The 18,436-nt window shown below is 33.5% G+C and overlaps 3 protein-coding genes across 3 annotated transcripts; all 3 read right to left on the reverse strand.

Annotated features, from left to right (window-relative positions):
- Positions 1-265: 265 nt before the first annotated feature.
- AMT1;5 (ammonium transporter 1;5) lies at positions 266-1,756 on the reverse strand (the record flags this gene model as incomplete). The annotated part of the gene is made up of 1 exon (NM_113335.1): positions 266-1,756. One exon carries the CDS (start codon positions 1,754-1,756, stop codon positions 266-268), a length of 1,491 nt encoding a protein of 496 aa, NP_189072.1.
- A 2,628-nt stretch (positions 1,757-4,384) lies between these two features.
- Positions 4,385-6,326, reverse strand: AMT1;3 (ammonium transporter 1;3). Its single transcript, NM_113336.3, has one exon. It carries the CDS (start codon positions 6,218-6,220, stop codon positions 4,724-4,726), a length of 1,497 nt encoding a protein of 498 aa, NP_189073.1. The 5' UTR covers positions 6,221-6,326; the 3' UTR covers positions 4,385-4,723.
- Positions 6,327-9,876: 3,550 nt separating this feature from the next.
- On the reverse strand, positions 9,877-11,349 carry MYB305 (myb domain protein 305). The gene is made up of 2 exons (NM_113337.4): positions 10,916-11,349; positions 9,877-10,730 (listed from the first exon to the last, which is right to left on the reverse strand). The coding sequence occupies exons 1-2, from the start codon at positions 11,194-11,196 to the stop codon at positions 10,202-10,204; spliced, it is 810 nt and encodes a 269-aa protein (NP_189074.1). The 5' UTR covers positions 11,197-11,349; the 3' UTR covers positions 9,877-10,201.
- Positions 11,350-18,436: the final 7,087 nt, after the last annotated feature.

An 18,436-nucleotide genomic window follows, 5' to 3' on the forward strand; every position in this document is an offset into this window, starting at 1 on the left:
CATCACTAGAGCAATAGTTTTTGTGTAACTTTAGTTCCTAAAAGGAGCGAGTCTAATAAGTGCATAAACAAGGTATATACTAACAGAATTTGGGAAAAATAGTGAAATTAAAAAAAAAGGTGCACAAGAACACAAACATAGATAGATCACTCAAAACAAAACAAAACAAAACAAAACCCAAAAAAAAATCCAATCAAGATTTGTATTTCAAAAGCAAAATCCCAATAATACTTAACTGGATATAAATTTCAAAACAGCTTGAAAATCAAACGGCTGGAGGGTTAGGCGCACGAGGTACTGGAGATCCAGGCACTCCAATGGAATCATCATCATTATCATGGTAGATATAAGCAAAACCACCATGACCTGCTAAATCCATTCCTCGCATTTCATGCTGCTCCGAGATCCTAAGCAAATTGAGCTTTTTGAGGATGAAGAAGAGTGTTCCCATTGTGGCACTAACCCATCCAACAATCACAATTATTTGAACCAGTTGTGCTCCCAATAGCTTCCCTCCTCCGCCCATAAATAGCCCGTAGTGCCTTCCTGGGCTCGCGCCGTAAACCTCATTTATATACTTCTCTTTTGCAAACAGTCCTACAAATATCAAACCCCAAGCACCACACCCTCCGTGTAGTTGTGCGGCCTCAAGTGGATCGTCATATTTTAAGAGCTCTGCGAGCTTGTTGCATCCGATAAGGACGAGGGAAGCCACGAAGCCACATACGATCGCTGCCCATGGATCAACCACAGAGCAACCTGCCGTTATGGCCGCAAACCCTCCGAGTAACCCGTTGCAAACGTCAGTTACGTTCCAGTGGCCTGATAGGAGACGTTTTCCGAAGAGTGTGGTTAGAGCCGCTGTGCATCCCGAGAGTGTAGTTGTAACCGCGGTGCGGCCTATTCCACTCCATTGGCCATAGTTGGAACCAGAATTGTAGGGAATGAGTATCTTGGTGAAGGAACCAGGGTTGAACCCGTACCAACCAAACCAGAGAAGGAAGGTCCCTAAGACGACGAGTGAGGCAGAGTGGCCTCGCAGAGCAATAGCATGACCCCCATCAGGAAACCGACCAATCCGAGGGCCTTCAATAAGGGCACCCCATAATCCTGCGATACCACCAACCATGTGAACAACACCTGACCCAGCAAAGTCGATGGCTCCAGTGCCAAACAAACGGTCTTCTGAACGGAAGGGACTAGCCCATCCATCCGGAGACCAGAACCAGTGAGAGACAACTGGGTAAACAAACCCGGTCAAAAAAGAAGAGTATATCAAATACGCCACGAACTTAGTCCTCTCGGCAATGGAGCCGCTGGTGATTCCAGCGGCTGCGATTGCAAACGCCCATTGGTAGAGGAAGAAGGAGTAATCCGAGGTGAGAGTCGGAAAGTTTTGAAGACCAAAGTTGTGTCTTCCAATGAATCCATCGGAGGATTCACCAAAGGCAAATGCATAACCAAAGAGGTAGTAGAAGAGTCCTCCGGCTGCAGCATCAAGGACATTAGTGAGCATGATGTTCATCGTGTTCTTAGCTCTAACGGAGCCAGCACAAAGCATAGCGAAGCCGAGCTGCATCGCAAAGACAAGATAGGCAGAGAAGAGGAGGTACGTGTTGTCTATAGCGTAGGCTGCATCGGTAAACTTGTTGTTAACGGAACCCAACTGGCCGCAAATGTAGTCAGCCGCTGCCGTGGCATTTGGGCCGAGTAGGGCTGAGAGATCAGCCGCAGAGCAAGTAATAGCTCCTGACATGTTTTAGAGACTTGAGAGAGGAACCACACGAATAAGAAAGATTGTCTCTTGTGCAGCTATAAAAAGAAAAAGAGGAGGAGTTTCTGATTCTGGCTTGACCAATCAAATTCGTAGTTAAGTGGAGAGATATTCATTATTAAATTATTAGAGATGGAATCTAACAAATCTTATAAACTACTTGCAATATACGAGAATCTTATACGGTTTTGGAAATTTAGTGATTGGCATGTACTTTTTATTTGGTATCAAACGCAATAGTTTCTTATTATAAAAAAAGAGAGAGAGGGAGTTTAAATTCCCTTATCACATGCTTCTTTTAGCAATCTAAGCAAGCTGATGGAAGCAAATTTAACCCAAAATATGAATGACGACATTATAATATTGCAAAAAGATATTAAAAATAAAAAATATGATCTATTCAATTGTAGCATATGTAAGCAAAACATATTTGACCAAGGAATCTAAGAAGATTCCCGTAGAGAGTTGGTCGCCGTTTTCGACTCACACTGTCACACCACCTCACACGAAAGGGAAGCTCATTCGTGCTTTTACTTTCGGGGAAAAAACGTTTACATGTACCTGAGTATCTTCTAATTTCTATTTTAATAGAATTATATAAACAAAATTAGTACTTCTAGGGTTTCTAGCAAATCAATTTGTGGCACCTTGCTAGTTGTAGATCAGCAACTCTTTTTTTGGGAATCAGGTCAAAATTCAGCATTCTTAATACGAAAATCTTAAATATAATGAACTTGTAAAGTATTAATATAATTGCTGACGAAACTGCAAATGATAACATGGTTTAGCGGGAACCACGTTTTATTAGTTGAAAATTTCACTTGCGATCTTAAAATTCAACAAATCAATGGCGTTTAATGTGATTCTATATATTAGCAACCACAATGGTCGAATAAGAATGAGTATAGTTTATAGATAAAATTGTAGCAATAAGTAATGTTCCAACTATGCCTATATGTAAACTTAATCATTATAAGACATACTTGTAAATTCACTAGTGAATATATACGTACGAAGGAGAATAAATAAGTTTACTAGATTACAAATTAGCTGATGGAAAACGAAGAAGTATACGATTTAGAATACATTAATATTGGGATTTGACACTCAGGAAAATAGACAAAACCAAACTTTTTTTTTAATCTAATGTCGTCGACGAACGATAAATATTTTAATTGCAACGGGAGCTTTTAAAATCATACAGAGTAACCTGACATCATTGATTACCACATAACACAAATTAATTATTTGATAATACGTTTAATTTACTGATTAATTATAGTGCATATTATATTTTAGTTTAGGTCAACTGACAATTAACTATAAGAACTAAAAATTTACTAAATACGAAAAGCCACATTGGGACGTTTTCTGTTTTATGAAATTATGCAACGGCGCATTGCGGCGTCTCTAGCTATCCTCTATGCATATCAGACTATAAAATATTTGTTCGTGAAATTACTTTTTATGTTCTATAATAGTGATTGAGTGTTTAATAACCAAGAACATCATAAAAAAAACTCTATAGATAATCATAATAATTGCATTAACATATTTGGCTATTTGCCAAAACAATTTAACTCAATACTGGTTGATTTGCAATGCTAGAGGATCTTAAAGAACCATCTTAGATTCTAAGTAGTAAACAAATATATAAATCAAGTGGTAGTGGTTTAGCGATTCCCATTCTAGGAAGCGTTGCCTTGTCGGTCTAGAACAAGAAAAGATTCATTACAAAACATTGAATTATCTACATCAATTGTTATTTACCTAGTCGAAATAGTGTTATATTTTTTTTCTTTATTATTAGAAAATTTGGTGAATACACTAGTACTTGACGACTATAATCACTCTAAGAAATTAGTTGGGTGGTAAAATGTCGGATTACCGATAGATAATTAAAATAAAATAAAACTCTAAGTCTAAACTATACGGGCAAGAATATTTAACTGGTTCGTAATTATTTTAATATTTTTTCTTACTACGACCCGTTAAAGGTAATCAAAATTCTTGTACAATGTTCTGTCTTTGTTTGGGTGACATATGAAATATACGTTTGAGAATATTTAAATACAGTTTGACGACTAATATGCACAAAAAGATGATGTGCAAGGTATAAGCTACTGGAATTGCATCGTAATTCCATGATTCTACAGGTCTCGAAAGTGTATACAAACAAGGAATATATGTTATAAAAATTTTTGTTTAGCAGAATTTGAAATAAATAAAAAATACTATTGAAATATTAGGTGCTAAAATTTATCAACCACAAAATATGGGTCATACTCCTTTGTTTAAAGTTATCGAGGACGCAAGAATTTGATTTATATTTTAATTTTAGTTTGTACGATTAATAGCAACAATTGTTAGGCTAATAAAACCCATTAGGCTTAGTTCAATAGTTCTAAACAAGTGACCAGTTACATAGATGTAATGACATGTCATATTTCTTCTAGTATTATTTATTAACCAACATCGTTCAAGTAAAAGATAATATCTACGTGTACCTAAGCGTGGCTAGTTAACTAATTGGAAAAAATCGCTTTACGTGTACATAAGGGAATGACTAAGTTCTGCTTTTGGTACGAAATGGTACACAAATGATTTTTCAGAATTTATATTATTCTAAGAACAACTTTTGTGTACTCCAATTTCCTAATGCCGTCGGCAGAACAAAAACCTAAGCAAAGTTGTATACAGTATATGCATAACTCTCCTTTTTGGATCACCAAAAGTTGTATATATAAATTTCTAAGAAATAGCATAAACATTAGCCGAGGCATGTAAAATTAAAATTCAAGAAAAAAAAAAAAAACATAAACTAAAACACTTATAAACACAAAAAGACGATAGGTCACTTAAAACAAACCAAAACATCCAAATATTTATATTTCAAAACCAAAACCCAAACAATACTTAAACGGTAATAAATTACCAAAAAGTTGAAAATTAAACGCGAGGAGGAGTAGCTGATCGAGGGAAAGGAGATCCAGGATCCACTCTATGAGACTCATCATCATTATCATGGTAGATATAAGCAAAGCCACCGTGACGTGTCATATCCATCCCTTGCATTTCATGCTGCTCCGAGATCCTAAGCAGATTGAGCCTTTTGAGGATGAAGAAGAGTGTTCCCATTGTGGCACTAACCCATCCTACAATCACAAGTATTTGAACCAATTGTGCTCCCAACAGCTTCCCTCCTCCGCCCATAAATAGTCCATATGGCCTTCCCGGGGTGGCGCCATAAACCTCGTTTAGATACTTCTCTTTGGCAAACAATCCTACGAATATCAACCCCCACGCGCCACACCCTCCATGTAGTTGGGCTGCCTCGAGTGGATCATCATATTGTACAAGCTCCGCGAGCTTGTTGCATCCGATAAGGACGACAGAAGCCATGAAGCCGCACACAATCGCTGCCCATGGCTCTACGACGGAGCAACCTGCGGTTATGGCCGCAAACCCACCGAGTAACCCGTTGCAAACGTCCGTTACGTTCCAGTGGCCTGATAGGAGACGTTTACCAAAGAGTGTGGTTAGAGCTGCTGTGCATCCTGAGAGTGTGGTGTTAACCGCTGTACGGCCGATTCCGCTCCATTGGCCGTAGTTGGAACCAGAATTATACGGAACGAGTATCTTAGTGAAGGAACCGGGGTTGAAACCATACCATCCAAACCATAGGAGGAAGGTTCCTAAGACTACTAGCGAGGCAGAGTGGCCGCGCAGAGCAATAGCGCGACCACCTTTCTCGAACCGACCACGACGAGGACCTTCAATAAGAGCACCCCATAAACCTGCTATGCCACCAACCATGTGAACAACACCGGAGCCAGCAAAGTCAATGGCTCCGGTGCTAAACAAACGATCATCCGCTGAACGAAAGGGACTGGCCCATCCATCCGGGGACCAAAACCAGTGAGAGACAACCGGGTAAACAAATCCGGTTAAGAAAGAAGAGTATATCAAGTAAGCCACGAACTGAGTCCTCTCTGCGATCGAACCACTTGTGATTCCAGCGGCCGCGATTGCGAACGCCCATTGGTAGAGGAAGAAAGAGTAATCAGCTGTGGGAGTCGGAAAGTCTCTAAGAGCAAAGTTGTGTCTTCCAATGAACCCTTCGGAGGATCCTCCAAAGGCAAAGGCGTAACCAAAGAGATAGTAGAAGAGTCCTCCGGCTGCAGCGTCAAGGACATTGGTAAGCATGATGTTCATCGTATTCTTGGCTCTAACAGAACCAGCACAAAGCATAGCGAAGCCGAGCTGCATGGCGAAGACAAGGTAGGCAGAGAAGAGGAGGTAGGTGTTGTCTATGGCGAAGGCTGCATCGGTGAACTTGTTGTTAACGGTGCCTAATTGGCCGCAAATGTAGTCGGCCGCCGCCGTGGCGTTGGGGCCAAGTAGGGTGGCGAGATCGGCCGCAGAGCATGTTATTGCTCCTGACATGTTTGAGAGAGCTGAGAGAGAGAAAGAGAGATACGGAGAAGAAAGGTTGTCTCTTGTGTGTCTCTTAAAAGGAAGAAGGAGGAGTTTAGGGTTGACTTTAGATTCCGGCTAGACCAATTAAGTTCGTATTTAAGAGAGTTTATCAATTATTTAAGAAGTTATGTGACGTAACAACATTATTGAATTAGAGATGTAATCTGCCAAATCTTCTTAATAACTTGCAAATTACGATCCTAATCCTATACGGTTTTTGGTGATTAAGTGATTGCCATGTAATGTGTGAATAAAAAAAAGGTAAATTAAAGGCTTGTATAAAAAAATTACAAAAATAAATTTGTGAATAAAATTGATACTAGTATTTAAAGTAATAAATCAAAGAATAATTGTCCTAGCTCAACCGTATATGTTCAAGCAAACCGATCAGAACTTACTACATAGATGTCGATTTTAGATCAGCAGTTTTATGAAATTAAGTCAAGATTCAGCACTCTTTATACGACAATCTTATGATAATCTTGCAAAATTTTAATAAAGTTCATAACCAAATATTAATTAAGTTTGCTGAAGGTTGAAACCAAAAATGATAACATGGGTTAGCGGGAACCACGTTTTATTTGCTGAAAATTGCACTTTACACCCTTAACTCTTAGATATGTCCAAAATTACTCAGATCATCAACAGAAGCATTAAAAAAAATTATCTTGGTTTTGTATAATAATACTACATGCATGTATAAAGTATTCAATTAGGAAAACAAAAAAATGAAGACACACGACATATAGTTTCAAGCAAGAGATATATACAATAATTCGATCCAATTGACATTGAAACCTATTAACAGTTCATGAATAATTCACGTTTATACCAAAACAAAAACATTCATGTTTAAGATATATATATATATATATATATATATATATTTTAAGATATTTAATGATTGAAAAAAGACATTTATCTCTCAGTTTGTGCCAAGCCATGAAAATTCAAGTCAAGTATTACTTTTAGGAACATGATGATCTCTTTTGATCAAAAATCTATTATGATGTATTTGAATAAATATACTTAAAAGTTGTTACAAGTGCTGATGTTTCACCAATAGGCTTTTTATTGTCACTAACTAGTTCTAAAAACTGAAAGCTTTCTATATATGTATGTGTGTGTGTGTCTGACCTTAATCATGTTTTAAGTCAACCTAACTTAATCATTATGGGAGACACTTGTGACTTGTTATCTATATATTTACTGATGAGTTGTAAATGAGAGTTGACACTCAGAAAAATAGACAAAGCAAACTGTTTTCTAAAATAATGAACGTTAAATTATGCACATATTTTAGTAGACGGTAGCTTTCTAAATCGTACAAAATAATGTCAAGAATTGACGTGACATCATTGATTACCACATAACAAATATTGATTCTTTAGTAATACGTAGTAACTATTGATTAATTGTAGTACATATTTTTTAATTTAGGTCAACTGAAAATTATAAATGTAAAATTGTTTACTAAATACGAAAAGCCATAGTAAGTGATTTACATTATATTGGTTTATGAAATAAAACTAAAGCAGGCTTGTTATACTGTGTAACTAGGTAAGCACCACGGCTCGACGCAATAGCACGTTAGGGAGTCTATAGCTCGCCTCTATGCATATCAAAATTCACAATTTTTGTTCGTGAAATTCTTTTTTTATCCTCTGATGTTAGAAACCAAAGGCATCATAAGAAAAATTGCGATAATCAAGACTTTTGCATTAACTTTTGTGCCAAAAAACAATTACGCCAAGAGTGGTAGACTTTGCATTGCTTCATGATGACTTTAAAGAACCCTGCTGGATTCTAAGTAGTACCATTCAAATCTATTGTTTCCAGCTAGTTCTATATATTTTAAAGAATGAGTTATTGACTCTATTAGTCTCTAATTATTATACTTCTTAGATTTTTTTTTTTTTTTTGGTTCAAAGTTCAACGAGTAGACATTCACAGCAAGATTATTTTAAATGCCGAAAGTATTTCTATTAATATTCTTGCAACTACCACTTTAAATGTAATCCAAATTATTGTACAGTATAATTGAAAGTTTCGCATTTGTTGTCTTTGTTTAGCTGACATATGAAAGATACATTTAACAAGAAAAAAATGCGTGATGCAAATACAGTTTGACTAATATGCAGAAAATATGATGTGCAAGGAAAAGCTATTGGACCTGATCGCATTTAATATCGTGATAACATGATACTACAGTTATCCAAACTGAATCTAACGAATGAATAAAAGGATTTGTATTGGGTTTAGGAACATAGAATGTTATTGAATTCTTCATCTAGGCAAAATTAAGTTCTATAAATTAATCGCCTACCAAATATGGGCCACTCATTTTTTGTTTAGGAAGTCTTTGCAAAGATTTTAAGGCAACGAATGGTTAGGCAAATAAAGCCCATTTAGGCTCGACCCGTAAACGTTTACAAGTGGCCACTTAGATTTACTGACATCACCTTATCTAAGGTTATTATTATTCATCAGCCTAAGTATTTTGGTTGGTAAAGTCTAAAAGGAAATATCCACGTATACCTAAACGCAGCTAGCTAACTAGTTGAGAAAAAATCGTTCAAGTTACATATAAGATTACTTTGAATAACTTTATCTTTGAGATATAATTTGTTTAGGGAATTTATGCTTCGATTCTTGTTTCGAAACGATGTACCATACTATCATCATAACTAGGTCCAGAATTCTAGACGGCGCCCTTGTAAACTACAAGAGGAATGATCAAGCAAGTAAAGAGGTAATGCTGAATCCAAGACTAAATTAGAAAGTAAGAGATTTCATTAGCTTTAATGAGTTCAAAGGGAATTTCACCTAGTGGAAGTCGGATTCATAACTATTTGTTCCTTAAAAGCGGATTCATGTTTAACATATTTATTTGTTAAAGTAAGAATAATTAATATGGCTCAAACCGTGTTCTTGTTTTTCTTTTCCGTAGCACTATGCCACTATCTTTATTATACAAAAGCTTCGGAAATTGGATGGGACACGTTTAGCCAAATCCAAATGATAGATATCGATTCCTTGTTACGGAAAAAAAAAAAAAAAAAGATATCGATTCCTTTGTTTTAGTTTTAATTTTTTTTGTCGTCTACTTCATCACTATTACAAGATATTAATATTTTCCTATCCGGTAAAACTTACTTTATTAACATACAAATTTCGCATTTTTCCGATAATTGAATTCCAAACATAAAATAAAATAAACTTTTTGGTCAAACACTTAATGATATGAGCTTCCAAAAATATTAATACACATTTAAGATCTAAATAATTTTGGAAAGAAAGCTAAATAAATATGAACAAACAAGGGAAATTAACTAGAAATTTTTTTTGTTTTAAAAAAGCGGATCACTGGTTTTTATTTTTATTTTCTTTTAAAATTTATGTTTAATTTTACTTTCTAATAATGAACTAGTGTATGATGATGATCCGGAAGACTATCCAACATGCAGTTAAGTGTTAAAAAAAATTTTAATTAAGTTTACGAGAGGCTTTAATAAAAGAGCTAAGTACATACTGGAACTATTAAAAGCAACCAAATTGAACAGAACACTTTCTATTAATCTACAAGAAACTCATTAGGATAATCCAAGTTGGAATAATCTACTGTAATATCTTAATCTCATCAAGAAGATATTTTCACTACAATATGCAAGTGACAAAAAAAATATTTGATCTATTGGAGTGAGTTGTGTTGTACTACCATTGACATAAGCATTCTTCCACATACTTTCTTAAATTCTACTACATCACTCTTTTATGATAAAACCAAATGAGCTTCTTACATCACACACAATTCATACCAAAATTATATATGTTAAAACCAAAAATCTCAAATAAATGAAACCACAAACTAAACTCAAACTCGACCTAAGTTGTCGGTCAAGTTTTTCTCTTTCATTATCCGGCAGATAAGATATTTTAAAGGTCAAGTTAACAGAAGGGAATGACCATGTTCTGGAAATAGTGCTTCCTTGGGGCACAAGCAGCGCCACCAAAACTTCCTTGTCCTTCAAAATCCAGATTCCATAAACCGTCCCAAATAGCGTTATCTTCATTCACATTAGCCTCAGGTATTGTTACCGGAACCACCGGGTAATACCCGTTACTATTTGGTTCACAACCAGAAGTTGTTGTTGAATGTGTGATCTGATGAGGTACATATAATGCTCCACTTTCGCCACTACTGCTACTGCTGAAGGTGTTATCACCATTGTTGTTGTCGTCATCTAGTAACGACATGATCTTTTTCATGTCGATTTGATTGAATTGAAGCAACTGTTGTTCTTGCTGCAACTCCATTTGTCTTTGCTGCTGAAATTGTTGCCTCTTCAAGATTCGGTTCTTTGTCTTCTCCGCACTGTTAGTTGGAGACTTCGTCTTCTTCTTGAAATGGGTTCGCCAATAGTTCTTGATTTCGTTGTCTGTTCTTCCCGGTAAACTACGTGCAATCGTGGACCACCTACAAATACAAATCATCAGACAAAAAACCTTAGAATAAGGAAAAAGAGATGAGTTACTTATTAGGGTAAAGCTACAATTGTTTCATATTTTAGTTTCGAATGTAATGAAAAAAAGTTAAGAGAAGAAAATTCTATTTAGCATACTAGAGGATGTGAATAAACAATCAAAGCTTAGGTTAATTACCTATTGCCCCACTTAGCATGTAACTCAAGGATAATGGTTTCTTCATGAGGAGTGATTTGTCCTCTCTTGAGGTCTGGTCTTAGGTAGTTAACCCATCTTAACCTGCAGCTTTTCCCATTTCTCTTCAACCCCGCGAGCCTCGCAACAGAGTTCCATCGCCCTTCACCGTGAAGCTGCACATAATCGATCAAAAGGCGGTCTTCTTCAGCAGTCCAAGGCCCTTTTCTCCAACCTTCTTCTACCATTCCCCATCCTCCTCCCATCCCTCCCCACAAACTCATTATTTCTTCTTAGTTTTTTTTTCTTTAGTGAAAGCTAAATAAGAGAAGTAGTGTCTTCTCCTTCTCTAACAGTCCCACCAATCTCTTTTTGTCTCTCTGTCTTGTGAAACCTAAGTGTTCCTCTGTTTTGTCTTTGTGTTGTGTTTTGTTCTGTTTTTCCTCTTCCCCTTTCATTATTTATATATACACTCACTCTAGCTCCTTGGCTCCACCACTTTTTTTGTTTGTTTGTTTTCTATAGAGATATAGACTAGTGACAAGACAATCTTTTTACATTTTTAGAGTTGTGTACCTTTTAGAATCATAAATATCATCTAACCACTAACTAAAAGAAAATTCCGTGCAATATACATACCTTTTTCCCCTTAAACTACAAAAATAGTTCTACAAGCTCTTAATTAGCAATAATTAGAATTTAATGTAAACACAAAAGAATTACGAGAACTTGGGTGCTCTCGTTACCCCTTTTCACTGGTCGTTTTCATAAGTCTTTCGTATGTATCATTTCCTCTGTCCATTCAACTCTTGATCTCCAAAGGCATCATCATACACAAATTACTAAATTACCCCTCTTGTTGGTATATTTCTTTTGAGTTTTAATCATGGATGAAAACATGCATTGATACATTAAACCAAAACTTTTCTTCTTTTCTCCAACTACATTTTGAGTCCTTAGTTGCTAACCAAATCTGAAAGACAAAAGTTTACAAGTTTAATTTTTTTAAAAACAATTCTAAGAATCTAAGCTTAATAGTCTCTGTATGGGAATTACAAGTATAGAAATTAATAAAACCCGAGAAATTAGAAAAGTTAACACATTGTAAACTAGTGTCATGGTAGGTTGAAATTTTTTGGATTAATTCCAAGGAGACGTAACAATGGTGAGTTGTGGCTACTTCATCACAATCAGTTTCAAAAACCTATCAATATATATCCTTATAGAAAAATATTCTTCATAACCTATAACAAAATTTTCATCTTCAAATGAAACAGTGAAGGGTCCAATGAAAATTTTCCCTTGAAGCACTATCTGATCGTCTCCCTATAGGCTATAAGCAAATACTTCTTACGCATATGGTGGAATGAATCAGAAGAATTTTACGAGCTATCGATCCCACATCAAAATTTCTGAAAAGGTCTTCCCAAAGAGTATCTTTCCTACATAACCTCGACAGACCAAGATAACCGTTCACTTACTACACAAGTTTTAAACTCATTAGTTTTAGGGTTTTTGTTTTTAATATGTTAAACCAAAAAAAAGAAAAATAAATTAAATCAAACAGAAATTATATTTGTATATATATATATATATATATATATATATAAACGAATTCAGCCTAAATCAAAAACTAAACAGATCCAAAGCATAATTTATTTGATTTCAGTTAGAATTCTATTGAAAAGTTTAAGAAACTAAATCAAATTTAAATGTTATAATTATTAAGCCACCCAAGCTTCATCATTCTCATATACACGAAACGAGGATATTACAGGGCTATTCATTTTGATCCATTATTTTATGCAAGATTAAAGAAATAATGTTAAGGCATTAGGTAACATGGTTTAACAAGGCATCAAATCCAATAGAATAATCCTTTTAATCTAAATTTTTATCTTTTTGATAGGGTTAAGCTAAAGTTATTTACAACTTGTGTTTTGTTGCCACGTATATGATCTAGAGGTTTAATGCAGGGACATATATTATGATTATTATAATTATTTAACTTCCTTAATGAACATTTTCTTAGAAAGCATAATTAAAAGTAAAAGAATATCATGGTGCTGGATTATTTTAAGGTTATACACATTATTGAACCACTAAGGTTTCTCCAAGTGTCAAGGATATTTATACATGCGATCTTACACTAATCTTTGTTGTTGTCGTATAAGATTCGTTGGATTCCACATAAGGAGTTATTACAATAAACTATAGAAACAAACCAAATAATATGAAAAAGTTGATGGTGTTTGTACGTCACCATGGGACAGGTGGTCTTATAATTCTCTCCTCTTAGATATTTGTAATGTCTCTTCTCATTTCTTTCTAGATATTGTGATCAATCCAAAAAAATGAATGTCTAGCGTTTCCATCTTTTTCCATAGTAGAAATCAAACAAAAAAATACTGCAAAATACTAATATAACAAGAAATATCTACGTGAAAGATGAGTTATTATATGTCATTAATAGCGTTTTATGAAAATCACAAACTATGTATTATGTCTCTGGTTTCATGTTGGGTACGTATTTCAGATGAACCTAAAACCAAAACTATCGGTTGGTTTTTGTTTCTAAAATACATATAACATTTTCAGTAACATCCAATAAATAGGATACTGAATGTTAAGTTTACGTGTATACATATTGCAACTTATTTATCAAAATATCAATTGGACGGTTGAAATTTCTTTTGTTAAGTCCATGACAAAACTAACGTCAACTCCAAATTTTTGATGCGACAAAACATAGTAGTTAGTTAATTAGCACTACAAACATTAGACTAATTTTCTAGAACTAGGGTCGGATTTAGGGTATTTCATGCCAAGCTTGACCGATCGACTGACCGATCCACTTGCTAGTCAAAGGTAATAGATTTTCTTTTTAATATAGATTACCTATGAATGAATCTTTTAAATGCCAAAATAAGGTACATCATCAAATCATAATTACTTAAATAATGCGTAAACTGATCGTATGGGTTTTGAATCTCTCAAGCTGTTACGGTGGAACTATTGGGGCACTTCGAAGATTAGGACAATTTCTAAGAAGTGAAACGAAATACGTTAAGACCTAATCTCTAGAATATAGTTCCCGTGTCTTTCCAAAGACATTTGATGCCTATAAAATATAAATCACATGACTGATCGGAAGAGTCGAAAAACACAAATAGAACTATGGTGAAAATTCAAATGGTTCAACAGATTTTTATTTTCTAAGTATTTTAATCAGATTTTGTTCACAAAGCAATTCTCAAATTTGTGTACCTCAACGGCTCAGAGACTACAGACACAAAGGCGTGCCTATAAGACGTCAGCAATATCATTCACTGATTATACATAAAAAATAATTTTTAATTGAATGATTAGACACTAATCACTTTTTTAATTCCACATGATTAATTATTTAATTGAATCATCTAATAAAGTTTTGTCGTTGGAGGTCATTTGAACTCCGTGTTTCGTACGGGTTTTCATATTATTTCTGACCTTTGTACTGCAAAGACATGTTTAGCAGCTAAGCATGTGATTTTGCTAGATATGCTTTTACGTTAAGAATTATTTATTTTATTTTAAAGTATGTCTTTTCAGGAGAATTATTATTTTTTTTTTTGTTTTTTTTCACATCATATCCCTCTCAAATTATTTGTAGTTTATGTGTGATTTGTTTTGGTATATATAATGTGTGAATTTGTTTTTTTAGAAACACTAGAGACTCCGTATTGAAATGTTTATTTAAATTATTTGATAGAACTCTTTTTTATAAACACATGTTAAAAAGACGGTCTTGCTCTATATCAGAAAATAAATTATCAAAACTTACTCCTAAACTATATCCGCTAGAATTTGTGTGTGGAGAAATATCGAAAATATAAATTCACATTTGGGATAAACAAAACATAAATTTTTAAAATGTCATAATTTAAAATTTAGTTTAATGTTTTTGATAAAACGGTCAAATTTCGTTGATTTGGCTACTTGGGATAAATCATTAAATTTTTGTTAACAAGTTTAATTTTTATTAAAAAATAAGAAAGAATATTGAACCAAAATCGAATTGATGATCTTTTAGACTAATACAACAAACTTTAAACCATTGAAGCACGATAGCATTTTCGTATGCTAGATATAATACTAGGTAGTAAGAGATGTGAAAGAAAAAATGATTGCAAAGAACGGATAACTTTGACTAATTTCTTACTAGATACGACAATTTTATCAAATATTTCGAATCGTACAAGTAATAAAATAAACAAAAATTCAAATCCAACGTTTCTGCGTGAGATGCAACTTGGCATGTACTTTGTTGATCAAATCATCGTAATCTTTTGTGTAACTTATATAACATTTTCGTCATTTTTTTTTTAAGTTTTCCCCCTTTTTGGTGACTTTCTTTGTCGATTAAAAATAAAGTTTGCACGATACTTTGGAATTAGCTTTTAAATTAATTATAATAATGTTGTTCCTATCTTAAGTTGAAAGTGCAGGGATGTGTACTTGCCAATAATCTTCTAGAACCAGAGTGAATCATTGTTATTCTCACAGCTTTGATTACAAACATTTCCCCCCAAAAATAAAATAATACAAAAACCATATATCAATTGCAAATCTATGGGTTCATATATGGTTTTGGTAAATTCTTTTATCTTTGGTTGTGACCCATATGGAGTATGACCTTGGCTGTGACCTTATTTGTGGATTCTAAATCTAGGACTTGGTTATAGTCGATAGACTCAATATGGATTGTAATTTCATAAATAGGATTTATGCAAAAAATGTATATGGGGAATTGTATTAGTAAAAAAAAAATCATTTTGCGGCATATCTTACCAAAGTTCGAATTCCGGTTATTGCGTTATCATGCATAATAGAGATTGAATTATGCGACTTGTCCATTCCAATAATGTCAAAAACAATTGACAATTTTTTATAACACTACTGAAAATAGGCACATTTAAACTTTTATTATATAAAATTAGAAATAGGCTTACTTAGAGGGATTTCCATAAACTTTTCCAAAAACTATTTGTTTCTGCACACACTCTGAAAGAAACTCATCTCTTCCCATCTAAAGATTTCAGACTCATCACAGTGCTCCTTACTCAAGCTATTATCTAGAACATTTAGAAAGAGCAGAATTCAAGAACCATATATGTTTCACGTTCGCCGGCTTCCATAGCAAGTGACATCATAACAAGATGTTTCTTGGCCTTTCAAACTTCTATATTTATTACATCAGGCCATTCTCCACATCCTTTTGGTTTTAGCATTATGATCCAACCACACCATGACGATTTCATGTGCAAGTTTCCTGAAATCTTCTTATAGGAAGAGTTTTTTTGCCATTATAATTCACATGTTTTTCTTGTAATTTTTTATCTCTCTCTTCTTTTTATTCTAAGTTTCATAGTGAAATATTTTGTAATGTCTTACTTATTCAATAGAAGTAGAATAATATTTATTCACATACAACTTTCCTAAACTTGATAGAATCCTATCTAGGTAAACAAAATTGGTCAAGAACTTAAACCATCTATTTCTTTTTATTATGCGTCGGATAAGACGTTTGATTTTTTTTGAAGTATATATTCCTCACATGTCTTTTTCTGAAACTTTTTTCGTCACTGCTCTTCTTTTTTATATAACTACAATGTGTTATTGTGTCGAAGAATAAATTCAAAACAGACAACATTATATTATTTCTACGTTTTTGATTAAAACATAATCACTTTCCCTAAATCATCCATCGAAAGAATGATTCTCATCAAGAAATTACAAGATGGTAGAGTTAATCTCACTTTCAGAATAGGTATTTAGTATAAATCCATCATAGATATAGATAACCTTATCTCTTATACAATAAATAACTCTTTTGACCAAATTAATTCATATGCTGCAATCTTCAACTCTTTATGTTTAATTTCGTATATACACCTCAAACCTAAGAGTATATAAATTGGAATATCAGAAAGGATGCAAAATTATCGTATTTAATTATATATCAGAAAATATATACTTATTGTATACTTTTTAAAAAGAAATCGCATCACAAATTGAATCAATATTTGTGTTCTCCTAATTTTTGGAAAGAAAGAAACCAACTTTTAACCAGGTCCCGTTGGTTCAGTGGATTTGAGTAGTATTGGCTACCGAGGTTTGAGTAATTTAACATAGTTTTCCGAACCTCAGGATTAATTTTTTGAGTCTAGGAAGCCTTTAAAATCACTTGAGTTATCGATTAAAAAAGAAAGATGAGTTATTCAAGATAGGATTACGTTATATATGTTAGATAAAACATAATATATTATTTACAAAACAACATAAACAATAATGTTATCCAAAGAACCAACTTTTTCATTTAAAAATTAGGTAACATAGTAAAATTAGACATTCCATATTATTATTATATAGTAAAGGTACAGTCATTAGACTATTCTTAGGATAAATTTCACTTTACATCACCGGCCTAGCGTTATGTAGATTTCGGTGTTTCTAATACATGATCTGAGTCTTTTTAGTCCAAAGCAATCGTCATGATAAAGTTGTTCGGACATGAAGGAACTAGAAAATTCTACTAACTTTGGACAAAATTCAGTTTTAAATAGTTGATAATATAACCCATAGTTATAATCAGTTAATTTTCTATTTCCTGGTCTATGTCGCCTAGAATGATATACGAATTATAAATCTTATTTGATAGAAAAGAAAATGTTATAAGAGACAAGGCACGCAAGAATGATTGAAGATGGTAGATAATTTAGGAATCCAGAATACATGATAAATTATTACCTTACGGCATTCGAAAAAGTGTTCAAATTATCAATTCTTATTCTTTTTTTTCTTATAACTTGTGATTTTGTGTGTTTTAGTGGATTTTCTAATCATTAGGTAAAAAGTGTGGTCATTTAGTTTAACAAAATTGTAAATATCGAATTTGATACAAAATGAAATTAATGAGTTTAAAAATAAAGGTTTGACAAAAAAAAAAGAGTTTAAAAATAAATAAAAAAACTTAGAGAATCAAAATGAGAGTTTTAATTCTTGTCATGTTTTGTTTTGATGCAAGAAAAAGTATCCGAGGATGCTAAATAGCTTAGAATGTCATGAATACGTGATGAAATCATTACCCAAGCTTGTATCATATGAAAGTATTTAGGGAAAATTGTCAATTCAGAATTTCTTACAATGAGTCAATAGTAGGAAAGTTTTGTAACAATTTTATAAAATTTGGGTTAACATTTGTAAGGTAAAAAAAACTACATTGAAGGACCACTACATATTCGACTATATTTTATTTTGTTTTAATAATCAGAGGTGGTGTTGGAAACAACGTAAGGTTGGATTAAGCAAATGTGAAGCATCCAAATCGTTAATTAATTAATGACAGCAAATCAAGTTTGGCTGTTAAACACTAAAGACCAATCCACCTCTAGCTATCTATTTTACTTTGACGAAACCCATTTATGAGTTGTGAAATAATTACTCTTTGATTACTTTATAAAACCTTAACCTAACAAGTGAAAC

The sequence above is a fragment of the Arabidopsis thaliana genome, chromosome 3, assembly GCF_000001735.4.
Source record: "Arabidopsis thaliana chromosome 3, partial sequence".
NCBI classification, from domain to species: Eukaryota; Viridiplantae; Streptophyta; class Magnoliopsida; order Brassicales; family Brassicaceae; genus Arabidopsis; species Arabidopsis thaliana.